The following is a 27,368-nucleotide window of genomic DNA, read 5'->3' on the forward strand; positions in this document are numbered from 1 at the left end:
AAGAGCAATATCCCAGTTTGTCTGAAACGTAAAATAATGAACCAATGTATACTCCCCACCATGACTTAAGGAAGTGAAACTTGGGCACTCACCAAAAGAATGGAAGAGAAGCTGAGAACTACACAGCGAAGAATGGAACGAATTATATTGGAAATTAGACTGTTAGATAAGAAGAGAAACACATGGATTAGGTAGAAAACTCAAGTAAAAGACATTCTTATCAAAGCTAAAGGACTAAAATGGTCTTGGGCAGGACACATAGCTCGAAGACATGATGGACTAAGAAAATAACAGAATGGTATCCAAGAGGAGCTAGAAGAAAACCTGGAAGACAAAGGCGGAGATGGATAGATGAAATTCATGAGTTTGTGGGTAGTAAATGGATGACCTGTGCTCAAAACAGAAGGAACTGGAAAGTTGCTGGAGAGGCCTTGATCCTGCAGTGGATTGAAAATGGCTGATGATGATGATGAGCTAAAGAAAAAATTCCATACAAGAAATAGAACCTTCACATTCCTTTTCAAATTGATTCTGAATTATGGCTCGCTTTCGTTAAAAGATTTAATCGTAATCCAGAGCCAAACTCAGTTCTGGCTCTGCCAACAGAGCCCACCCAGCACGAAGTGTTGAATTATATTCAGATCACAAAACAACAGCTGATCATAGTCATAAATTCTCCAACCTGCCTCGTCAACCACCTGTGATGACGGAGTTCCCCAATTCATGATCAAACGCTAAGTCCATACATTATTCAGCCACTATTAATAATCTTCAACCAGTTACTCTCGAATCAGATTTTCCCACAGCAGTGGTAAAAATATTTCATCAAACCTTAAGCTAAAGTTCAGTTGCCATCGCAATTGAAACACTACCGACCCATCTTCTCCAAATCCACCAGCCTGCTGAAACTCCTTAAGAAGGCCTTACTCCCCATCCTCACTAAGCAGATCTTCGCCAGTAATACAGTTCAAATTCACTACTACCTTCTAAACAGATCAACGATCACCAATCTGCTTGCGACCACGAGTACTATCTTGTCAGCATTTGAGAAAAGGGAAGAACTAGTATTAGTAATGGCCACATGGTGTAAGAAAGCCTATGGCTTATGCACCAGCCAAAAAAAATCCGAACAAAACAATGATAACAACAAACAAAAAAAATAAAATAATAATTAATAAAAAAAAAAAGGAAATTAACTATCATCCTATGCGCTTCCCTTATCGGAAATAGTGACATAGTGTTAGTCACTATTTCCGATAAGGGAAGCGCATAGGATGATAGTTAATTTCCTTTTTTTTTATTAATTATTATTATTATTTTTTTTTGTTTGTTTTTTATCATTGTTTTGTTCGGATTTTTTTTGGCTGGTGCAGCATAAGCCACCTTTGAATTTTCCCAAACTGTCAGCCTCTACCACCCATGAAGGCAACTTATTCCAGTAATTTATAACTCGCTGGCTAAAATAAAACTTTCTGCAGCCCAATCTAAACATTTCCCCCAGTAACTTGAATTTATGTCCCCTAGTTCTAGCATCATTTATAACCTTGAAAATTTCGTTCTCGTTCATTTTACTGATGCCTCTCAGAGCCTTAAACACCTCAATAAAATCTCCTCTAAGGTGTCTAGTTTCCAAACACTGCAACCCACATATTCGAAGTCTTTCTTCATAAGGACGCCCTTTTGCCGATCTCACCAGGCGAGTTATCCGTCTTTGCACCCTTTCTAGAGGCTCGATGTTTTTTTTTAGGTGCGGTATCATTTTTTTTTTTTTTTTTTTTGTTTGGTAGTTATTGGCGCATAGGCTTCTGTGGCCATAGTGCACCTCCCAAGGTTTTTTGCAGTACTTTGATCCAAGACCGAGGCGGGATTCGAAACCGCGACCTTTAGGTTGCCAGGCAGGCGCTTTACTCACACGACTAGCCCGGTCGGCGCGGTCTCCATACTTGAACACAGTATTCCAAGTGTGGTCTAACATAAGCCTTATATAATGGGATTATCACGTCGCTATCTCTACTTGCAAAAGTTCGATAGGACACCATGAGCCTTCCTTGCAACCTGTTTACAATGCTCAGAGAATTTCATGTTTGACCGTATCGTAACACCAAAGTTCCCTTCCAACAGGGTTTAGTTGAACTCCACCAAGTGAATAAGTTATTTTGGGATTACTGTTTCCCAGGTGTAATATTTGTTGGATTAAAGCATAGCTGCCATTTTTCTGACCATTCCTGAAGTCTATCTAGGTCTCTCTGAAGAAGCTCACCTTGACAGTGATCATTAACTACTCTACCAATTTTAACATCATCTGCAAATTTAGACATCACGCCCTCTATCCCTTCATCAATATCGTTTATGAAAATTAAAAACAACAGTGGTCCTAATACTGATCCTTGGGGAACCCCACTTCTTACATCAACCCAATCTGAGGAATAGCCATTTATCACAACCCTCTGCCTCCTGCCCTGAAGCCATCCTGCTATCCATCTAAGGAATTTCCCAGTGATTCCAACCTGTTCCAGCTTATAAAGCAACTGCTCATGTGGGACTGAGTCAAAAGCTTTGCTGAAATCTAAATAAACAATGTCGAAATTATTCCCTAAATCCAGCTCGTGAGTGACCCTTTCGAAATAGCGAACCAGATTTGTTAAACATGATTTCCTTTTACAAAACCATGCTGAGTATCCTTGAGAATTTTAATTCGACCCAAATGATCCTGAATTCCACCCTTGATCATTGCCTCCATGATTTTCCCTACTACTGAAGTCAGACTGACAGGTCGATAATTTCCAACTTCACTTTTAGAGCCACCCTTATGTATGGGAGATACATTTGCACTTTTCCAATCCAAAGGAATCTCCCCAGAGTCTAGTGATGCTCGCATAATTAACCTCAATGGTTCAATGCACTCGCTTGCCGCCTCCCTTAAGATTATAAGGTATATTCCATTAAATCCAGGAGCCTTACTGGTCTGTAGGCTCGAAAGTTTTTTCATTAAATAATGTTGAGAAATTTCAATATCATTAATTACATATTTTTTAACTTTGCTCCCACAATTTCCCATTGCACAAAAGGTTTTTCATTTGTAAATATCGATGCAAAATAACTGTTGAGTTCATCTGCAACGCAGCTGGTGTATTTAATACTATTCCCTTTCCCTTACGTAAAGGTTCGATCTGGTTTGTCCTGTTCTTCTTGGCATTTACATATGAGAAGAATTCTTTATCCCCCCCCTCTTTGCTCTGTTTGGTAGTGATTTCTCATAAACTATCTTTGCCTGTCAATCCTCTTCTGTGGCTCTATTACACATCACCTTGTAGCTGTTATAAGCTTCAGTACTTTTATTGCTCTGTATCTTTCCATGCCACCTTTTTCTGCTGAAGTAATGTGGCAACTTCACTATTCATCCAACTTGGAACCCTCCTCGTGGAGTATTTTTTTAATGGTATTTACATACCAACTAAGAAATATTGTTCAAAGTTTAGGCCTACGTGGATATTATTATTATTATTATATCCGATGAACTAATGAGACATATGGCAGAGAAGAAAAATGCATGGGATACATATATATTATTGGGTCACATGGAAGCCTATGATTGATATAAGCTGGTCTGTAACCAAGTCACAAAGGAGATTAGGCAGATTACGAGAAATCTTTGGCAAAGGATGCAAAGAGTTTTTTACCTATGTAAACTCTAGAAGGAAAGGGATGCATCAGATTGGTTCACTGGATATTGATGTTCAACTGTTGACGATCCTGCTCAGGTGGCTAACCAACTAAACGAGTATTTTGCATCTGTATTTACACAAGAGGAGTTATTCAGAGAAGGGAATGCCAGAGGTGAATTAAAGTCTGGCAGTGAGCTAGATGATTTTGTGGAGGAGAAATTGTTGAAGATAAACATAAAAAAGGCACCCGGGGTGGAGGGGATCTATCCAGTTATATTAAAGGAGGCAGTAATGGAAGTAAGCAAACTTTTAGCCATAGTTATGAGAGCTTCTTTGGACTCTGGGGAGGTACCCATGTACTGGAGTTAATGCAAATGTGTCCTCAATTCACAAAGGAGGATCAAAGGGCGACATAAGTAATTATAGACCTGTTAGTTTAACTTCTGGTCCAGGAAAATTAACGGAGGCACTGGTGAAAAAAGCACTGCAGAATCATCTAGACAAGACTTCAGTTATAGTTCGGACACAGCATGGTTTTGTTAGGGGAAAGTCTTGCCTGCCCAATTTGATTGGATACTATGATGTGGTCACAAAGGAACTGGATGCAGGGAATAACTTTGATCTCATATATTTGCATCTTAGAAAGGCTTTTGGTACTGCTGAACAAATTGTAGCAGCCAGCGGGTAGTTGGTTGGTGGAACAGACTTCCGTCCCTTGTTGTGAAAGTTGATAGCCTAAATAAATTTATAGTTGAACTGGAGATGTATTTGGAACGATCGGAGTGGTGAAATGGGAGTGGTTTTTTTGGGCTGATGCTGCATTTGCTTGCTTTCTTGCATCATATGCCTCTACTAATGCTAATGGTAATTGAGAATGTGTTAGATATGCTGGGGAGAGCTATTCGGCAACGAATTCCACTTTCAGCAAATTTTCCGCAGCGATGCGATATTTTGTTGGAAGAATGGTTACAAGAATACCAAAATGCATTAAAACACCTTAATCCCTTTTTCGCCGCACTCTTGCTGTTTCTAAACAAAGGCGTTATTTATTTATTTATTTTTTTTTACCAGTGTATGTACTGCACTTTGTTTGACAGGGTATTTAATGTTAAAATTGAAATGTGTTATGTGAAGCGAATTATGCTGAAATCGTTCCATTTTTCTCTCATTAGAGGGCGTTGTAACTGAACGGCTTTGGCCTCGAGATTTCGGATCGAGATTTGTGTTGTTGGTCTTTTTATGTGGTTGTTATAAAATGGGTATGAATATTTCCTTTTTAGCATTTTTAAATCTGTTGTAATCTTGGTAATAGTGGTGAAATATTATATTTTATGCCACGTTTTTTGAATTTTATATATTTTATACTTCAAATTTTATAATATATGTGTTTTCTTTTTATTGTATCCGTAATAATGTGTCATTGAAATTTGTACCATCAGCGTGCACTACGTCTGAACAGAATTTCTGCGGGTAGTTGTTATATAAAAAAAAAAAAAAAATTAAATAATTACAGTCATTTTAGTTTTATGTCAAGTAGTCAGCACATTATTTTTTGATGTGTATAATGATTAGGATATTAAAGGCAGCCCATCGATATGGCATTATTATGATGAATATTCATTTGGAAATTTTTTTTAGGAACGAACGGATTCCATTTTGAAGTTTAGCTTTCGCATTATATGCATTCTCATTTCAACTTGAAAACAATGTACAAGTTAGATTATCCAAATAAAATTATATTTTGTTGTACTTACAGTTCGAAATATTACTAATGAAGAAAACAGTGTAGGTATATGCAAACTATTCTCATGGATTATTAATCAATCAATAAAATCAAGTACCAAATATTAAATTAACAGCAAGGTTTTAAAAAGAGCAAAATCGGGTTTGGCATAGAATTTCTTTTGTATTGCTGTTACACTTCTCTCGGAGCCAATTTCAGTTACTATCTTCGTACACTTGTGAGATTATCATTAGTAGAGGCATATGATAATCTCAGAAGTGCACGAAGATAGTAACTGAAACTGGCTCCGAGAGAAGTGTAACAGCAATACAAAAGAAATTCATTAATTTTCATTTAAAATTATCGAATGTGTTGATTTTATTCAGTTTATATTTTTGTCAAAGAAATAAACAAATGCACAATCAGGCGTTATGTACGGGCATTTTTGCACTCCACGAAATCTGTATATTTTACTATTAATTTTGGTTTTATTGCTGTAATTATAATTAAATTATTCTAGCAGATATGCATATTTATTAATGATATCAAAATGTTATCACAATGAGGAATTTCTGGGTTTGTCTACATCTTGTGGAAACCCCAGACAATACTAGTTCATTAGACAAGAATTAATTGAGATACTAAAGCAGCAGTAAATATGGAAATTTGACAGACGAAAAATTCCTAATCTGTTAAACACTAGGATTGTCCCCATCCCCCAGACTTTTTTTTTCCTGAGCTGCTACTGGGATTCATAAATGTATTTCTTGGGTAAATTTGCCATTCAATTTTGTCCAATTTGGATTGGCTTGGTTTATTTTAAAAAGCCAAGTATAACCCTCCAATTTTATCATTAATTATTATTTTTTCATTGGTGATATACAGCCTTAAAAATTCTACAGAAATTCAAATGATATACAGCCTTAAAAGTTTGCAGATTATGACAAGAGGGCGCTGACTCTCTTTAGAAAATACAGCTGCGAGTTACAGGCTCTGAAAAAACGATGTGTTTGCTTTTTATTTACATAATCGTTATTTTATATTGTACTTAATACATAGTCTTATAGTTTTAATTACGCTGGTTATTTTTATTTTAATTTATATAAACAGTTTTTGTAGATATACGTAATACTTTATAAAACCGTTATTTCGTTCGAATATTGCAGGCATTGTTTTTGTATATAGTGGTAGGGAATTCAAATTTTTAATTGAGGTAGCAAGGTAGATCTAACGTATAATTATAGAAACGGTAATACGCTTCACTGTTTCTATTAGATAGAGTAGTATTGACATTTAATTAATTTAATTTATTGATTTTATTAATTTAAAGTATCATGCCCCAAACTAGAGCAGCAAAGCAACGGGCACAAAGTGGCAAGAGTGCTGTGACTCGTTGGAGAACTGAGGGGGGGGGGCGATTCTCCAACGCATCACAGCCTAAAAAATGCGCAGCTTGTGAAATGTTTGCTGAACTATCTGGAACGGAACATGATATTGCCATGGGGGGTGTCTGTGTGTGCGCGATGCAAGGAGTGTAAAGAAATCAGGCGACAACTCAGCGTTGTTATGGGCCTATATGAGAGTTTGAAGGACAGGGTGGATGCCCTCGAAAGATCTAAGTTGAGGGGCCCATCAGCCTCTCAGCTGCCCACATCAACGCCAGAGCTTGCACTTGGTCATCACGCAACACAGCGGCAACCCCCAAGGCAGAATGCGCTGGTCCCACAGGAACTAGTACTTGTTGGTGACTCTATTGTCAGGGAGACGGGGAATATATTGTGTAAAAAGGATAGGTGGAACAGGACCAGGGTATGTCTGCCAGGGGCAAAGGTTGATGACGTTGTAGAGCAGATATCATCTTTTAAGGGCACAAAAGGTGATATAGTTGAACACCTTGGCACTAATGATATCAAGAGTAGGAGACCGGCAGAACTGCTTAACAAGTACAGGTAACTGTTGAAAAAAAGCCGTGAAATAGGGTTGAATTTGAAAGTGTCTGCAATTCTGCCCAGACACGATAGGAGTGAGTATATGATGAGAGCATGTCGATCAATTCAGCCCTGGAAAGATTGTGCAAGGCTCGAGGGGTAGAATTTGTTTCAGCCTGGACTGTACTTGTTAACAGGAGAGACTGCTTCTACAGGGATGGGATACACTTAAATAGAAAGGGTGCAAGAATATTTGCTGATGCTATCGAGGCAGTGTTGGGTGGGTCGGAAAACTGATAGCTTGGGGGGATTCAAGGACTAATAGTTTAACAGTAGCCGTAGGCAGAGGTGAAGGTGATTCTTGCACAACTTATATTAGAATAAGTAGCGACCTGGAGCGTGGGGTGTTGGGGGTTTCAGGGACGGGTGGCGGTCATCGTGGAACTGGTAGGTATATGGGATGTGTCCTAACACATCCCATATAACAAAGAATAGGAGCATGAGAATAGGTAACAAAGAATAGGAGCATGTATGCTTGCATGTATACCAATGCTAGAAGTATAGTAAATAAATTTGATGAATTTGAAGTGTTGGTCAAGACATCAAAGGCGGATATTGTTGGGATATCAGAGACGTGGTGTCACACAGATATAAGGAATGCCGAACTGGAATTTGGGGAGTACAATGTGTACAGAAGGGATAGAAAGGGAGGAGGTGTTATGCTGTTAATTAAGAAAAACATAAAATGAAAAGAAGTGCATCCAGTGCACTGTTAATCTGTTGAGTCAGTTTGGTGTGACATAAACACTGCAAAAGCAAAAATAAGAGTAGGAGTGTGTTATAGGCCTAATGACTCGAATGAGTACAATGAACAATTGTACAGAGAAATAGAGTGGGCTAGTAAATCGGATTGTCTTATAATGGGGATTTCAACTTCCCAGATATTGACTAGAACTTGTGGGTTGGTCACTCACACACTAGTCAGACTTTTGTGGATTTATTGGATGATTGTTTTCTGCAGCAGCACGTTCGAGAGGCAACCAGAGAAAGTAATACTCTTGATCTGGTTATCAGCAGTGATCATTCATGTATTAGGAAATTGCAGATAAAAGAACCACTAGGTGGCAGTGATCACAGTGTACTCAGGTGGGATTTACTTGAAGATTTAATTTCCATCAGGGGTAAAGGAAAAGGTTTTTGCTTCCATAAAGGCAAGTACAGTGGTCTCCGACAGTTTTTAAATTCTGTACAGTGGGATCAACTGATGATGTTACCAACAGTAAATTCTAAGTGGGAAGCATTCAAGGAATTAATCGTGGATGCTACTAAAAGTTTCATACCTATTAAGAAATATTGTTCAAGGTTTAGGCCTAAATGGTTGTCAAATGAACTAATGAGACTCGTAACAGAGAAGAAAAATGCATGGGATGCATACAAATTAACACGTGACACAGAAGCCTATGATAGCTACAAGTTGATCTGTAACCACGTTACAAAGGAGGTTAGGCAGGCGAAGGAAGTTACGAGAAATCCTTGGCAAAAGATGCTAAGAAAAACAGCAAGGATTTCTTTACTTATATAAACTCTAAAAGGAAGGGGATGAATCTGATTGGTCCACTTGACATCGATGGTTCGACTGTTGATGATCCTGCTCAGATAGCAAACAAACTGAATGAATATTTTGCATCTACATTCACACGTGAAGAATTATTAAGGTTTGAAAATGGCAGAAGATTATCAAATTGTAGCAGGGTACTTAATGATTTTGTAATAACTGAGAGCAAAGTGGAAGAGAAACTGTTGAAGTTAAACATAAGAAAAGCACCTGGGGTGGATGGGATCTATCCAGTTATATTAAAGGAGGCAGCAAAGGAAGTAAGTAAACCCTTAGCGATAATTATGAGAGCATCCTTGGACTCAGGGGAGGTCCCCACGGACTGGAGATGTGCAAATGTATCCCCAATTCACAAAGGGGGATCGAAGGGTGACATAGGTAATTACAGACCAGTTAGTTTAACTTCTGTTCCGGGTAAAATAATGGAGTCGCTGGTTAAAGATGCATTGCAGGATCATCGAGACAAGACTGCAGCAATAATTCAGACACAGCATGGGTTTGTTAAGGGAAAGTCTTGTCTGACAAATTTGATAGGATATTATGATGTGGTTACAAAGGAACTGGATGCAAAAAATAATTTTGATATCATATATTTGGATTTCAGGAAAGCTTTTGACACTGTTGCGCATGGAAGACTATTTGGAAAATTAAATGCACTAGGCATAATCCTTATGGGTTTTGATAATTAACTATATAATATCGGTGTAAATACACCATAGTTAACCCATATATTTGAGCTACGGTTGTAGCGTAGAAGGCATCGTTTTAAATGTATCTCATAATGTGGTTGCCTTCACAACAAGATAGCTACTATTGAATTACTTCAAATAAATAACGCTTCTCTAGTAGAGAAGACTACTGTTATTTATTTTCAGCGTACCACCACCCAGACGATCGTTTCGAAGCTTTTTGGCTCCGTCATCAGTGGGCGGGTAGGTAATACAATATGCCATCTCAGTTGCGAAGTTATATCCACATTATGAGAGATGCCAGAAGGGTGTGGTGGTAATGTATTTGGAAAATTAAATGCACTAGGCATAATCCTTATGGGTTTTGATAATTAACTATATAATATCGGTGTAAATACACCATAGTTAACCCATATATTTGAGCTACGGTTGTAGCGTAGAAGGCATCGTTTTAAATGTATCTCATTTTAAATGTATCCCATAAGGATTATGCCTAGTGCATTTAATTTTCCAAATACATTACCACCACACCCTTCTGGCATCTCTCATAATGTGGATATAACTTCGCAACTGAGATGGCATATTGTATTACCTACCCGCCCACTGATGATGGAGCCAAAAAGCTTCGAAACGATCGTCTGGGTGGTGGTACGCTGAAAATAAATAACAGTGGTCTTCTCTACTAGAGAAGCGTTATTTATTTGAAGTAATTCAATAGTAGCTATCTTGTTGTGAAGGCAACCACATTATGAGATACATTTAAAACGATGCCTTCTACGCTACAACCGTAGCTCAAATATATGGGTTAACTATGGTGTATTTACACCGATATTATATAGTTAATTATCAAAACCCATAAGGATTATGCCTAGTGCATTTAATTTTCCAAATACATTACCACCACACCCTTCTGGCATCTCTCATAATGTGGATATAACTTCGCAACTGAGATGGCATATTGTATTACCTACCCGCCCACTGATGACGGAGCCAAAAAGCTTCGAAACGATCGTCTGGGTGGTGGTACGCTGAAAATAAATAACAGTAGTCTTCTCTACTAGAGAAGCGTTATTTATTTGAAGTAATTCAATAGTAGCTATCTTGTTGTGAAGGCAACCACATTATGAGATACATTTAAAACGATGCCTTCTACGCTACAACCGTAGCTCAAATATATGGGTTAACTATGGTGTATTTACACCGATATTATATAGTTAATTATCAAAACCCATAAGGATTATGCCTAGTGCATTTAATTTTCCAAATACATTACCACCACACCCTTCTGGCATCTCTCATAATGTGGATATAACTTCGCAACTGAGATGGCATATTGTATTACCTACCCGCCCACTGATGACGGAGCCAAAAAGCTTCGAAACGATCGTCTGGGTGGTGGTACGCTGAAAATAAATAACAGTAGTCTTCTCTACTAGAGAAGCGTTATTTATTTGAAGTAATTCAATAGTAGCTATCTTGTTGTGAAGGCAACCACATTATGAGATACATTTAAAACGATGCCTTCTACGCTACAACCGTAGCTCAAATATATGGGTTAACTATGGTGTATTTACACCGATATTATATAATGGAAGACTATTGTACAAATTGGAGCAGAATGGTATTAAGGGTAAGTTGCTACAATGGATAAAATAATGGTTAAGTGGGAGAAGACAGAGGGTGGTAATCAATGGGTGCTGCTCTTCTTGGACTAATGTTATTAGTGGAGTCCCACAGGGTACGGTGTTGGGTCCACTGTTGTTTTGTATATTTATCAATGATATTGATGAAGGTATATCAGGCTTAGTGTCGAAGTTTGCAGATGATACAAAGGTTTGCAGGGTTGTTAATGACAGTAATGGCAGTGTGCTACTGCAACAGAATCTAGATAATTTGGGCAGATGGGCTAAGAAGTGGCAACTGAAGTTTAACCTTGACAAATGCAAAGTACTGCATTTGGGTAGAAGTAACCCTAGAGAAATGTACCAACTGTGTGGTACTACACTTAAGGTGGTAGAAAATGAAAAAGATCTGGGAGTAATTGTGCAGGCAGATATGAAGTTTTCTGAGCAATGCAGACAGGCTGCCAGGGCAGGTCATGGGGTTTTGTCAATGATATATAGGAATTTTTCTAGCAGGGAAAAGGAGGTGATTATCCCTCTGTATAAGGCAATAGTCAGGCCACGCCTTGAGTACTACGTACAGGTCTGGAGGCCTCATTTTAGGAAGGATGTAGATTTACTTGAGCCTGTACAGAGAAGGGCAACAAGATTGGTGAGGGGAATGAAGGGATCCTCTTATCAAGAGAGGCTTAAGTTCTGCAAATTGCAGTGGCTGGAGAATAGGCACCTGCGCGGTGATCTGATTGAGGTGTATAAGGCCTTGAATGGGTTCAGCACGCTGAATTCTGATGGGATCCTTCTACTTGTTCAGATTACGAACCTAAGGGGGCATAAATTCAAATTAAGAAAAGACAGATGTAGATTAGATGTGCGGAAATTTGCCTTTAGCCAGCGGGTGGTTAATTAGTAGAGGCATTTGATGCAAGAAAGCAAGCTTATACAGCATCAGCCAAAAAAAAAAAAAAACCCACTTCCACTTCACCCCTCTGTTCGTTCCAAATACCTGTCCAGCTTAGCCTTAAACTTATTTAGGCTATCAACCTCCACCACAAGGGATGGAAGTCTGTTCCACCAACCAACCACCCGCTGTCTAAAGGCAAATTTCCTCACGTCTATCCTACATCTGTCTTTCCTCAATTTGAATTTATGCCCTCTCAGGTGATTTTTCTGAGCTAGAGGAAGAATCCCATCAGCATTGAGCATGCTTAAACCATTCAAGGCTTTATACTCCTCTATCAGATCACCTCGCTGGTGCCTAGTCTCCAGACACTGTAATTTGCAAAACTTAAGCCTTTCTTTGTAAGAGCACCCCTTTGTTCCATTCACTAATCTTGTTGCCCTTCTCTGTACTCGTTCCAGCAGCTCTACATACATCCTTCTTGAAATGAGGCCTCCAGACCTGTATACAGTACTCTAGGTGTGGCCTGACCATTGCCTTATAGCATTAGCATTAGTAGAGGCATTTGATGCAAGAAAGCAAGCTTATGCAGCATCAGCCAAAAAAAAAAAAAAAAAAAAAAAAAGTAACATAAATAAATAAAAATAACCACTTCCACTTCACCCGTCTGTTCGTTCGAAATACCTGTCCAGCTGAGCCTTAAACTTATTTAGGCTATCAACTTCCACGACAAGGGATGGAAGTCTGTTCCACCCACCAACCACCTGCTGGCTAAAGGCAAATTTCCGCACATCTATCCTACATCTGTCTTTCCTCAATTTGAATTTATGCCCTCTCAGGTGATTTTTCTGAGCTAGAGGAAGAATCCCATCAGCATTGAGCATGCTCAAACCATTCAAGGCTTTGTACACCTCTATCAGATCACCCCGCTGGTGCCTAGTTTCCAGACACTGTAATTTGCAAAACTTAAGCCTTTCTTCGTAAGAGAACCCCTTTGTCCCATTCACCAATCTAGTTGCCCTTCTCTGTACTCGTTCCAGCAGCTCTACATCCTTCCTGAAATGAGGCCTCCAGGCCTGTATACAGTACTCTAGGTGTGGCCTGACCATTGCCTTATACAAGGGAATAATCACCTCCTTATCCCTGCTAGAAAAATTCCTATATATCATTGACAATACACCATGAGCTACTCTTGCAGCTCGTCTGCACTGCTCAGAGAACTTCATATCTGCCTGCACCACCACCCCCAGGTCCCTTTCATTCTCTACCACTGTCAGTGTAGTACCACAGAGTTGATACGTTGCTCTGGGGTTGCTGTTTCCCATATGTAGTACTTTACATTTGTCAATGTTAAACTTCATTTGCCACCTCGAAGCCCATCTGCTCAACCTTTCCAAATCCTGTTGCAGCAGCATAGTGTCAGTAGTGTCCTTGACAACCCTGCCAACCTTCGTATCGTCTGCAAACTTGGACATTAAGCCTGATATACCATCATCAATATCATTTATAAATACAGAAAACAATAAAGGCCCCAATACTGAACCCTGAGGGACTCCACTAATAACATTAGTCCACGATGAGCAGTGTCCATTGATTACCACTCTCTGTCTTCTCCCCCTCAACCACCCCTTTATCCATAGCAGCAACTTGCCTCCAATGCCACACTGCTCCAATTTGTGCAGCAGTCTTCCATGTGCAACCGTATCAAAAGCCTTTCTAAGATCCAAGTATATAATATCAAAGTTATTCCCTGCATCCAGTTCTTTTGTGACTGCATCATAGTATCCAATCAAATTGGTCAGGCAAGACTTCCCCTTAACAAAACCATGCTGTGTCCTAGCTATAACTGAAGTCTTGTCTAGATGATCCTGCAGTGCTTCTTTCACCAGTGCCTCCATTAATTTTCCGGGAACAGAAGTTAAACTCACAGGTCTATAATTACTTGTGTCAGCCTTTGATCCCCCTTTATGAATTGGGGTCACATTTGCACATCTCCAGTCAATGGGTACCTCCCCTGAGTCCAAGGAAGCTCTCATAATTATGGCTAAGGGTTTGCTTACCTCCTTTGCTGCCTCCTTTAATATAACTGGATAGATCCCATCCACCCCAGGTGCCTTTCTTGTGTTTATCTTCAACAATTTCTCCTCCACTTTGCTCTCAGTTATTACAAGATTCTCTAGCTTACTGCTAGAGTTGAATACACCTCTGGCATTCCCCTCGCTGAATAACTCCTCATGTGTGAATGTCGATGCAAAATATTCATTTAGTTTGTTAGCTACCCGAGCAGGGTCATCAACAGTTGACCCATCGATCTCAAGTGGACCAATCTGATTCATCCCCTTCCTTCTAGAGTTTACATAAGTAAAGAACTCTTTGCTGTTTTTCTTCGCATCCCTTGCCAAGGATCTCTCGTAATCTGCCTTCGCCTGCCTAACCTCCTTTGTAACTTGGTTACAGATCAACTTGTATCTATCATAGGCGTCCGTGTCACGTGTTAATTTGTATGTATCCCATGCATTTTTCTTCTCTGCCATATGCCTCATTAGTTCATCTGACAACCATTTAGGCCTAAACCTTGAACAATATTTCTTAGTTGGTATGTAAAGCCTAGTAGCTTCCACGATAAGTTCTTTGAATGCTTCCCATTTTGAATTTGCTGTTGGCAATATCATCAGTTGATCCCACTGTATAGAATTTAAATACTGTCTCAGTCCATTGTAGTCGCCTTTACGAAAGCAATACCCCTTCCCTTTACCCCTAATGGTAGTTACCTCTTTGAGTAACTCCCACTTCAGCACACTGTGATCACTGCCACCAAGTGGTTCATTTATCTGCAGATTCTTAATGCATGAAGAATCACTACTGATAATCAAATCAAGAGTATTACTCCCTCTAGTTGCCTCCCGAACATGCTGATGTAGAAAACAATCATCCAATAAATCCACAAAAGCCTTGCTACTGTGTGAGTGACCAGCCCCCAATTTCCAGTCAATATCTGGGAAATTAAAATCCCCCATTATAAGACTCTCTGATTTACTGGCCCACTCTATTTCTCCGAACAGTTTCTTATTATACTCATCAGAGTCATTAGGCCTATAGCACACTCCTACTCTCAAATTTGATCTCCCAATGCTTATGTCACACCAAACTGACTCGACACTGCACTGTCCAGCGATGTCGACTGGCTTCACTTCCTTGGATTTTATGTGTTTTTTAACTAATAGCATAACCCCCTCCTCCCTTCCTATCCTGTCTATCCTTTCTGTAGACATTGTACTCCCCAAATTCCAGTTCTGCATTTCTTATATCTGTGTGACACCACGTCTCTGAAATCCCCACAATATCTGCCTTTGATGTTTTGAGCAATACCTCAAATTCATCAAATTTATTTACTAAACTCCTAGCATTGGTGTACACACAAGTATACATGCACCTGTTCTTTTTCTTAGCTACCCTAACACAACCCATGTGTTTACTTGTACCCCAATGATTCCCAGCAGTCTCTGAAATATCCTGCATCTTATTTTCCAGGCTGCGGCTCATTCCAATAGAAGCAGTGCAAGAATCACTTTCACCTCTGCCAGTGGCTACTGTTAATCTATTAGTCCTTGTATCCCCCCAATCTAGCAGTTTTCCGACCCACCTAACATTGCCTCGATAGCATCAGCAAACATTCTTGCACCCTTTCTATTTAAGTGTATCCCATCCCTGTAGAAGCAGTCTCTCCTGTTAACAAGTACAGACCAGGCTGAAAAAAATTCTACCCCTTGAGCCCTGCACAATCTTTCCAGGGCCGAATTGATTGACAGGGCTCTCATCATATACTCCCTCCTATCGTGTCTGGGCAGAATTGCAGACACTTTCAATTTCAACCCTATTTCACGGCTTTTTTTCATCAGTGACCTGTACTTGTCAAGTAATTCCGCCGGTCTCCTACTCTTAATGTCATTAGTGCCAACGTGTACAACTATATCACCTTTTGTGCCCTTAAAAGATGATATCCGCTCTACAACGTCATCAACTTTTGCCCCTGGCAGACATACCCTGGTCCTATTCCACCTATCCTTTTTACAAAGCATGTTTCCCGTTTCCCTGACAATAGAGTCACCAACAACTACTAGTTCCTTTGGGACCAGCGCATTCTGCCTTGGGGTTGCCGCTGTGTTCCGCGATGACCAAGTGCAAGCTCTGGCATTGGTGTGGGCAGCTGAGAGCTTGATGGGCCCCTCACTTGTAATCCTTCGAGGGCATCCACCCTATCCTTTAAGCTCTATTATACAATGGAATAATCACCTCCTTATCCCTGCTGGAAAAATTCCTGTATATCATTGACAATACTCCATGAGCTACTCTTGCAGCCCGTCTGCACTGCTCGGAGAACTTCATATCTGCCTGCACAACCACCCCCAAGTCCCTTTCATTCTCTACCACTGTCAGTGTAGTAGCACAGAGTTGATACGTTGCTCTGGGGTTGCTGTTTCCCATGTGTAGTACTTTACATTTGTCAATGTTAAACTTCATTTGCCACCTCTCAGCCCATCTGCTCAACCTTTCCAGATCCTGTTGCAGCAGCATAGTGTCAGTAGTGTCCTTGGCAACCCTGCCAACCTTTGTATCATCTGCAAACTTGGACATTAAGCTTGATATACCATCATCAATATCATTTATAAATACAGAAAACAATAATGGACCCAACACTGAGCCCTGAGGGACTCCACTAATAACATTAGTCCACGATGAGCAGTGTCCATTGATTACCACTCTCTGTCTTCTCCCCCTCAACCACCCCTTTATCCATAGCAGCAATTTGCCTCCAATGTCACACTGCTCCAATTTGTGTAACAGTCTTCCGTGTGCAACAGTATCAAAAGCCTTTCTAAGATCCAAGTATATAATATCAAAGTTATTCCCTGCATCCAGTTCTTTTGTGACTGCATCATAATATCCAATCAAGTTGGTCAGGCAAGACTTCCCCTTAACAAAACCATGCTGTGTCTGAGCTATAACTGAAGTCTTGTCTAAATGATCCTGCAGTGCTTCTTTAACCAGTGCCTCCATTAATTTTCCTGGAACAGAAGTTAAGCTCACAGGTCTATAATTACTTGTGTCTGCCTTTGATCCTCCTTTGTGAATTGGGGTCACATTTGCACATTTCCAGTCTATGGGTACCTCCCCTGAGTCAAAGGAAGCTCTCATAATTATGGCTAACGGTTCGCTTACTTTCTTTGCTGCCTCCTTTAATATAACTGGATAGATCCCATCCACCCCGGGCGCCTTTCTTGTGTTTATCTTCAACAACCTCTCCTCCACCTTACTCTCAGTTATTTCAAGATTCTCTAGCTTACTGCTAGAGTTGAATACACCTCTGGAATTCCCCTTGCTGAATAACTCCTCATGTGTGAATGTCTATGCAAAATATTAATTTAGTTTGTTAGCTACCTGAGCAGGAACATCAACAGTTGACCCATCGATATCAAGTGGACCAATCTGATTCATCCCCTTCCTTCTAGAGTTAACATAAGTAAAGAACTCTTTGCTGTTTTTCTTTGCATCCCTTGCCAAGAATTTCTCGTAATCTGCCTTTGCTTGCCTAACCTCCTTTGTAACTTGGTTGCATATCAACTTGTATCTATCATAGGCTTCTGTGTCATATGTTAATTTGTAAGTATCCCATGCATTTTTCTTCTCTGCCATATGCCTCATTAGTTCATCTGACATCCATTTTGGCCTAAACCTTGAATAATATTTCTTAGTTGGTATGTAAAGCCTAGTAGCTTCCAAGATAAGTTCTTTGAATGCTTCCCATTTTGAATTTTCTGTTGGTAACATCATCAGTTGGTCCCACTGTATAGAATTTAAATACTGTCTAAGTCCATCGTAGTCGCCTTTACGGAAGCAATAACCCTTCCCTTTACCCCTGATGGTAGTTACCTCTTTGAGTAAATCCCACTTCAGCACACTGTGATCACTGCCACCTAGGGGTTTGTTTATCTGCAGATTCTTAATGCATGAAGAATCACTGCTGATAATCAAATCAAGAGTATTACTCCCTCTAGTTGCCTCCCGAACATGCTGATGTAGAAAACAATCATCCAATAAATCCACAAAAGCCTTGCTAGTGTGTGAGTAACCAGCCCCCAAATTCCAGTCAATATCTGGGAAATTAAAATCTCCCATTATAAGACTCTGATTTACTGGCCCACTCTATTTCCCTGTACAGTTCCTTATTATACTCATCAGAGTCATTAGGCCTATAGCACACTCCTACTCTCAATTTTGATCTCCCAATGCTTATGTCACACCAAACTGACTTAACACTGCACTGTCCGGCGATGTCGACTGGCTTCACTTCCTTGGTTTTTATGTGTTTCTTAACTAATGGCATAACCCCTCCCCCCTTCCTATCCTTTCTGTAGACGTTGTACTCCCCAAATTGCAGTTCTGCATCCCTTATATCTGTGTGACACCACGTGTCTGATATCCCAACAATATCTGCCTTTGATGTTTTGAGCAATACCTCAAATTCATCAAATTTATTTACTAAACTCCTAGCATTGGTGTACACGCAAGTATACCAGCACCTGTTTCTATTCTTAGCTACCCTAACACAACCCATGTGTTTACTTGTACCGCAATGGCTCCCAGCAGTCTCTGAAATACCATGCATCTTGTTTTCCAGGCATCTGCTCATTCTAATAGAAGCAGTGCAAGAATCTCTTTCACCTCTGCCAGTGGCTACTGTCAATCTATTAGAAGAAAGGCTTACGTTTTGCTAATTACAGTGTCTGGAGACTAGGCACCGGCGAGGTGATCTGATAGAGGTGTATAAAGCCTTGAATGGTTTGAGCATGCTTAATGCTGATGGGATTCTTCCTCTTGCTCAGAATAATCACCTGAGAGGGCTTAAATTCAAATTGAGGAAAGACAGATGTAGGATTGACGTGAGGAAATTTGCCTTTAGCCAGCAGGTGGTTGGTTGCTGGAATAGACTGCCATCCCTTGTCGTGGGAGTTGATAGTCTAATAAGTTTAAGGCTCAGCTGGACAGGTATTTCGAACGAACAGAAGGGTGAAGTGGAAGTGGTTATTTTTTATTTTTTTATTTTTTGGCTGATGCTGCATAAGCTTGCTTTCTTGCATTTAATGCCTCTACTAATGCTAATGCTCAATGCTGATGGGATTCTTGCTCAGAAAAATCAAATGATAGGGCCTATATTCAAATTGAGGAAAGATAGTAGTACAATAGATGTGCCGAAATTTGTCTTTAGCCAGCGGGTAGCTGATTGGTGGAACAGGCTTCCATTTTTTGTTGTGGAAGATAATAGCCTAAATAAATTTAAGAGTGAGTGGAGCAGCATATGGAATGAATGGAGGGGTGAAATGGGTGGTTTTTTTTTTTTTTTTTTTTTTTTTTATTTTGGCTAATGCTGCATAAGCTTGCTTTCTTGCATCATACGCTTCTGCTAATGCTAACAAATACCTACTCTTGTTTTTCCTTTCCAAGCGCTTATGTCACACCAAACAGACTCAACATTGCCTTGTCCACCAACATCAATTGGGTGCACTTCCTTAGATTTTGTGTTTCTTAACTAACCGCATAAACCTTCCTGTCTGTCTATCCTTCCTATACACATTGTATTATCAAAATTCCAATTTTGCACTGCTTATGTCTCTGTGACACCACGTCTCTGATAACCCAACAATATCTACCTTTGATGCCTTGGCTAGCACTTCAAGCTCATTAAATTTATTATGTATACTGCTAGCATTGGTATTCATGCAAGTATACATGCACCTGTTTCTACTCTTAGTTACCCTGACACAGCCCATGTATTTACTTGTTCCACTATGATTCCCAGCAGTCCTGGAAATCCTGATTGTCTCGCTTTCCAGGCTGCTGCTCATTTCAATAGAAGCAGTGCAAGAATCACTTTCACCTCTGCCAGCAGGTACTGTTAATCTGTTAGTCCATTTATCCCCACAAGCTAGCAGTTTTCTGACCCACTAAGTCTGCCTCTATAGCATCAGCAAATATTCTTCCACCCTTGACTTTCTTTTCTGCAACTTGACTTTCTCCAGTCGAACTTTCCTAACAGTGAGGTAATTTCTTGGTGATTTTAATATTCACAACTCCAGCTGGCTTCCGTTTTCTAGTCACACCGACCCAGCTGGTCGAGATGCTGAGGCTTTTGCAATTACTAATGACCTTGCATATATTGTTCATTTACCTACAAGAACAATCGTAACCATACAGCCAACATGCTTGATCGTTTTCTCACAAACAACCCTTCTAAGTACACGGTCGAAGTGAGAGGTCCTTTAGCACATCAGATCACAACTTGGTGATTGTCTCTTCTCCAATGGAGCCTTTATCTCATGGCTATTCCCATCCTCGTATTGTTTGGCATTACAAGAATGCAAATTGGGATGACCTGCGAGATTTCTTTTCCCTGGATTGATTACTGTTTCAAAACTTCTGATGTCAACATTTGCTCAGACCATGTCAGTGAAATTATTCTTGCAGGAATGGAATCCTTTATCCCACACTCCACTTTAAAATCTCATCCTTTATCTAAACCTTGGTTTTCCAATAAATGTGCTAAGGCTGTTCAAGAGAAGAACGTTGCATATCGTAATTGGCTTGTTTCTGATTCTTCAAGTTCATTACCAGCCTACACGAAAGCTCACAACAATTGTAAAGCAGTTATTAATCAGTCCAAACTAGAGTTTGAACAGGCTAAGAGTAGAAAACGTGCTTCTTGCCCTAATGGTAGCCGAGCATTCTGGTCTCTTGCCAAAGCTATCGGTCGCAACTTTTGCCCACATCTGCTCCCACCTCTGTCCAAGTTCTGTTGTCACTTCAGCCAAGGATATAGCTGACCTGCTAGCATCCCATTTTTCATCCAACTTGTGTATTAATGATCTTGGTGAAACACCTCCCACCATTCCCAACACGCTCCATTCAATGTCTCGTGTTGTCTTCCATCAAAAGAATGTCAGAAGGATTTTAACGAATCTTGATGCTAAGAAAGCTCCAGGTCCCGATGATATTTCTCCACTTGTTCTCAAAATCTGTGCTCCTGAATTGACTCCTGGTCTTTGCCTTCTTTTTTCACTTTCTTATTCCAAAGGTGTTTTTCCTTCTGCTTGGAAATTTGCTTATATCCAACCAGTCCCTAAAAAGTGTGACAAATCCCTCCCATCCAATTACTTCTACTCTTTCTAAAGTAATGGAGAAATCAATTAACCGCCAACTCTTAAACTAACTAGAAACCTTCCGCCTGATCAGCAATCGCCAGTATGGATTCTGTCAGTGTCAATCCACTTGTGATATTCTGGTTTATGTTACCCATTATTGACTCATTCAATGGAAAGGTTCGGTGAAACACAAGTAGTTGCTCTTGACATCTCAGAGGCTTTATCATGTTTGGCATAAAGGTCTTCTAAACAAGCTTCCATCTTATGGTTTGCCAACTGTTTTTAGTAATTGGTTATCTAGTTTTTTCTCTGATCGCTCACTGAGGGTGATGGTTGATGGCTCTCTGTCTTCTAACTTCTCCACTAATGCCGGTGTCCCCCAAGTTTCAGTTCTAACCCCCCCTCTTTTCCCCTTGTATATTAATAACCTTCCATTGACTGGAAATTCTATCCCTAGTGTTGCCGATAATAGCACATTGCATTCCACTTTCTATTTTGAGAAACCTTGCTCTGCTCAATCATCTTCAAGTTCTCGAAAATCTGCCACCGATTTCTTAAATGCCGATCTTAAGGTAATTCTTCAGTGGAGCAAAGACAACTTAGTTGATTTCAACCCTTCTATAACTCAGTCTTGTCTTATATCTTGCAAAAAGGATTCTTCTGCTCCTATACTTATCAATAGTGACACTCCAATTTCTAGGCAAAATGATATATCTCTTTTGGGGATTACTCTGACTTCTAATCTCTCTCTTGGCACAAGCACATTACAAATATTGCTTCCTCTGCATCTAAAAAACTTTGTTTTCGCTCTCAGCGTTACTTTTCTTCCAAACAGCTGCTCACTCTGCATAAATCACAAATCCACCCTACATGGAATATTGTTCCCACATTGGGGTGCATGTCAAACCAGATCGGACCTTTACGTAAGGGAAAGCAGATAGTATTAAATACACCAGGTGCCGTTAGAGATGAACTGAACAGTTATTTTGCATCAATATTTACAAAAGAAAAACCTTTTTGTGGCAGTGGGAAATTGTGGGAGCGAAGTTGAAAAATATGTAATTAATGACATTCAAATTTTGCGAGATTATTTAATGAAAAAACTTTTGAGCCTACAGGCTAGTAAGGCTGGCTCCTGGAGTTGATAGAATATACCCTATAATCTTAAGGCAGGCGGCATGTGAGTGCATTGAACCATTGAGGCTAATTATGCGAGCATCACTAGACTCTGGGGAGATTCCCTTGGATTGGAAAAGTGCTAATGTATCTCCAATACATAAGGGTGGCTCTTAGAGTGAAGTGGGAAATTATCGACCTGTCAGTCTGACTTCAGTGGTATGGAAAATCATGGAGGCAATGATCAAGGGTGGAATTCAGGATCATTTGGATCAAATTGAAATTCTCAAGGGTATTCAGCATGGTTTTGTAAAGGGGAAATCATGTTTAACAAATCTGGTTCGCTATTTTGAAAGGGTCACTCAAGTTGGATTTAGGGAATAATTTTGACATTGTTTATTTAGATTTCAGCAAAGCTTTTGACTCAGTCCCACATGAGCAGTTGCTTTATAAGCTGGAACTGGTTGGAATCACTGGGAAAATCCTTAGATGGATAGCAGGATGGCTTCAGGGCAGGAGGCAGAGGGTTGTGATAAATGGCTATTCCTCAGATTGGGTTGAGGTTCCCCAAGGATCAGTATTAGGACCACTGTTTTTTTAATTTTCATAAATGACATCGATGAAGGGATAGAGGACGTGATGTCTAAATTTTCAGATGATGTTAAAATTGATAGAGTAGTTAAGGATCAATGTCAAGCTTGAGCTTCTTCAGAGAAACCTAGATAGATTTCAGGAATGGTCAGAAAAATGGCAGCTATGCTTTAATCCAACAAATATTACACTTGGGAAACAGTAATCCCAAAATAACTTATTTACTTGGTGGAGTTAAACTAAACCCTGTAGGAAGTGGACTTTGGTGTTATGATACGGGCAGACATGAAATTCTCTGAGCATTGTAAACAGGTTGCAAGGAAGGCCCATGGTGCCCTATCGAACTTTTGCAAGTAGAGATAGGGGCGTGATAATCCCATTATATAAGGCTTTTGTTAGACCACACTGGAATACTGTGTTCAAGTATGGAGACTGCGCCTAAAGAAAGACATCGAGCTTCTTGAAAAGGTGCAGAGACGAGTAACTCACCCCGGTGAGATTGGCAAAAGGATGTCCATATGAAGAAAGACTTCGAATATGCGGGTTGCAGAGTTTGGAAACTAGACACCTTAGAGGAGGTTTGATTGAGGTGTTTAAGGCTCTGAGAGGCATCAGTAAAATGAATGAAGATGAAATTTTCAAGGTTATAAATGATGCTAGAACTAGGGGACAAATTCAATTTACCGGGGGAAATGTTTAGATTGGACTGCAGGAAGTTTTATTTTAGCCAATGAGTTATGAATTACTGGAATAAGTTGCCTACATGGGTGGTAGTGGCTGACAGTTTGGGGAAATTCAAAGGTCATCTGGATAGTACTTTCGTGTCAGGGAAGCACATAGGATGATAGGTTTAATTTCCTTTTCTTTTACTAATTATTATTATTGATTTATTTTATTTTATTTTTTATTTTTTTGTTATTGTTTTATTCGTTTTTTTTTTTTTTTTTTCCTTTTGGCCGGTGCAGCATAAGCCATAGGCTTTCTTGCACCATGAAGCCATTACTAATACTAATAATCATATTACAAAGTTTTAGCTTAATTAATATACATATTAATTTAACATATGTAAGTATAAATTTATTTTGTTCATATCTTTTAATTGGTAATAAAGTGTAATTTTTACTTTATATCTTTATTTTTATAGCCTCTAGATAATATTTTCTTATTTTCGCTTATTAGAATCCTTGTTTATTTGAATCAAAATTCAATTTGCAAACGTGATCACTATAACCGGCACTTACTATATATATATATATAGGTCTTGCCACTGAAATCCTTAGAAAATAGGTGGCGGGGTTTGCCGGAGTAATTAAATAATCTACCGGGTGCCTGACCTGCCTCGTGGCAAATTGTGGGCAACGATGGGTCCCAATAGAGGCCCAACAGCAACATAACACAACAAACCACTCCCCACAGTTTTTAAATTACTGTCCTCCACAGAGTTCTGTGTCACTTACAAAGAATACAATGTGGAGATGGGGGGGGAATCCCTGGTGCTGTCAGGCAACTAACTCTTTACACTAGTAACTTATCAACTGTGTGGAACTGCACTCGGGGTAGTAGAAAATGAAAAAGACATGCTGCCATAGAGTATTGTCAATGAAACTTTGGTAGTAATAGTTTTTGCCATATAGTGCAAGGAAACCACAGGCTTTTGCTGCACTGGGAGGTGGCGGGAACCAAAGTAAAAAAGAAAATACAAATTATGTGCTTCCCTCATTACACAGGTAACTATCTAGTTGAACTTCAAACTGTCATCCTCAGCTACCTGCATGGCCAACTTGTTCCAACAATCAGTGACTCTCTGGTTAAAAGAAAATTTCCTTCTATCTATTATAAACCTCAAGCCCTGTTATTTGAATTTATGGCCTCTAGTTCAGGAATTCTTTATACCTGCGGTTCCTAAACTGTACATCGTGGTTCATCAGGGTGCCACAGCAAAGTTACAGGGGTGCCATGGGATATTTTAAATTTGAGGGAAAAAATTAGTAATTGTGGTTATTTAAGAATGAAGTAAATTTTTTTTTTTTCGTTCAATTTATTTTTACAGTAAAATCTCTTTGATACAAACTGTTTATACAGAGTACTCGTTTATATGAAGTACATACCATTCCCCTGCAAAAGGATAGGGTTTTCTGTGTAAATATATTTGTTTATTACAATGTTCGTTTTCACCCCATGAGAAATAAATATTGTTATTTTTTTTCGTTTAATACAAATCTTGGCACAGTTGTCTGATTATTGCCCCTGGCCACCTGGTCCATTCTTCTAAAAGGATGGCACTGACATGTAAAAATTATTTTGGTTTAAACAAAACCAGTTTATAGTAGCTACAACATAAGTGTACTCTGAAAAACATCATGTTAAATTAACAAAAGAATAAAGTTTGTATAAGTTTTGCATTAGCATTGGCACATGATGCAAGAACGCAAGCTTATATAGCATCAGCCAAAAAAAAAAAAAAAAAAAAAAAAACCTTCTCATTTTACCCATCCATTTGCTCCAAATGTTTGTCTAGTTCTGCCTTGAATCTATTTACAGACAGAAGTTTGTTCCAGCAATCAGCCATCCGCTGGCTAAAGGAAAACTTCCACACAATCTATCCTATGACTGTCTTTCCTCAATATGAATTTATGCTCTCTCAGGCGATTATTCTGAGCAAGAGTAAGAATCCCATCAGCACTGATCATGCTCAAACCATTCAAGGCTTTATACACCTTAATCAGATCACCTTCCAAGTGCTAGTCTCCCGACACTGTAATTTGCAAAACTTAAGCCTTTCTTCATAAGAGCAACCCTTTGTTCCATTCACTAATCTTGTTGCCCTTCTCTGTACTTGTTCCAGCAACTCTACATTCTTCTTAAAATAAGACGTCCAGACCTGTATACAGTACTCGAGGTGTGGCCTGACTATTGCCCAGGGGATAATCATCTCCTTATCCCTGCTAGCAAAATTCCTGTATATATCATTGACATGAGCCTGGCCGCCTGTCTGCACTGATCAAGGCGCCTCCGTAGCCAGGTGGGCTGGAGCAGCAGTGCGTAGCACACGCTTCTTGATTAGACCGGGGTTCAAGCCCTTGAACACCGGATACGGAAAGGTCAGGGAATGACCGCCGCATATCCCCGGAGCAATATGGCCTTGGTTGCTAATGCTCCTTAAAAACCAAGCAACAACAGTGGAAAGGTCATGGAATTACCACTGCATATCCCCGGAGCAATATGGCCTTAGTTGCTAATGCTCCTAAAAACCAAATAACAACAACAGCACTGCTCAAAAACTTAATATCTGACTACACAATTACCCCCAAGTCTCTTTCATTCTCCACTATGAGTGTAACACCACCCAGTTGGTACGTTTCTCTGGGGTTACTGCAGCCCATATGCAGTACTTTGCATTTGTCAATGTTAAACTTCAGTTGTCACCTCTCAGCCAACCTGCTCAACTTTTCTAGATCATGTTGCAGCAGCATACTGTCATCAGTGTCATTAACAACCCTGCCGACCTTCTTATCATCTGCAAACTTGGACATTACCCTGATATACCATCATCAGTATCATTAATATATATACAGAAAACAACAATGGACCCACAACTGAACCCTGGGGATTCCAGTAATAACATTAGTCCACGAAGAGCAATGTCCATTGATTAACACTGTCTTCTCCCAATCAACCGTTCCTTTATGTAAAACACATTCTCACTGAATGCCCACACTATAATCAAGACAGAAACACAACCCTGCTATCTTTGGTTAACCTTCGGAAACCAATAACTCTAGAGAATGTCATCGGTGACAATGCTAATATCCCTGAATTTTTTAACTTTCTGAAGAAAAGTGGAATTTTTAGTCATTTCTGATTTTTGCCTCTTCTGACGTGACAAATTCTCATATATATTATTATAATAAAGGAATAGGCGCATTATAGCCAAAGCAGCTTATGCGCCAGAAAACCCCCACAACAACAACCGTTCCTTTATCCATAGCAGCAATTTGCCTCCAATGCCACACTGCTCCAATTTGTGCAGCAGTCTTTTATGTGCAACAGTATCAAAAGCCTCAGATCCAAGTATACGATATCAAAATTATTCTTTGTATCTAGTTCCTTTGTGACATAGTATCCAATCAAATTGGCCAGACAAGACAAGTTTTTTTTTGGCTGATGCTGCATAAGCTTGCTTTCTGCATAAGCTTGCTTTCATATGCCTCTACTAATGCTGTTTAACAAACCCATGCCGTGGCCGAGCTATAACTGAAGTCTTGTCTAGATGATCCTGCAATGCTTCTTTAACCAGTGCCTCCATTAATTTCCCTGGAACTGT

At 39.6% G+C, this 27,368-nt stretch overlaps 1 protein-coding gene across 1 annotated transcript in view; it reads left to right on the plus strand.

Annotated features, from left to right (window-relative positions):
* The first annotated feature begins 4,838 nt into the window (after window positions 1–4,838).
* The window catches only part of RpS8 (ribosomal protein S8), a 74,612-nt gene continuing 52,082 nt past the window's right edge, over window positions 4,839–27,368 (plus strand). The window contains exon 1 of the mRNA XM_090385501.1: window positions 4,839–4,924. Within this exon, the coding sequence (XP_090241627.1) occupies window positions 4,921–4,924 (4 nt within the window). The 5' untranslated portion in view covers window positions 4,839–4,920. The remainder of the gene's footprint in view (window positions 4,925–27,368) is intronic.

This window comes from Mastigoproctus giganteus, chromosome 11 (assembly GCF_048544385.1).
Source record: "Mastigoproctus giganteus isolate SK-2022 chromosome 11, ASM4854438v1, whole genome shotgun sequence".
Classification (NCBI taxonomy): Eukaryota; Metazoa; Arthropoda; class Arachnida; order Uropygi; family Thelyphonidae; genus Mastigoproctus; species Mastigoproctus giganteus.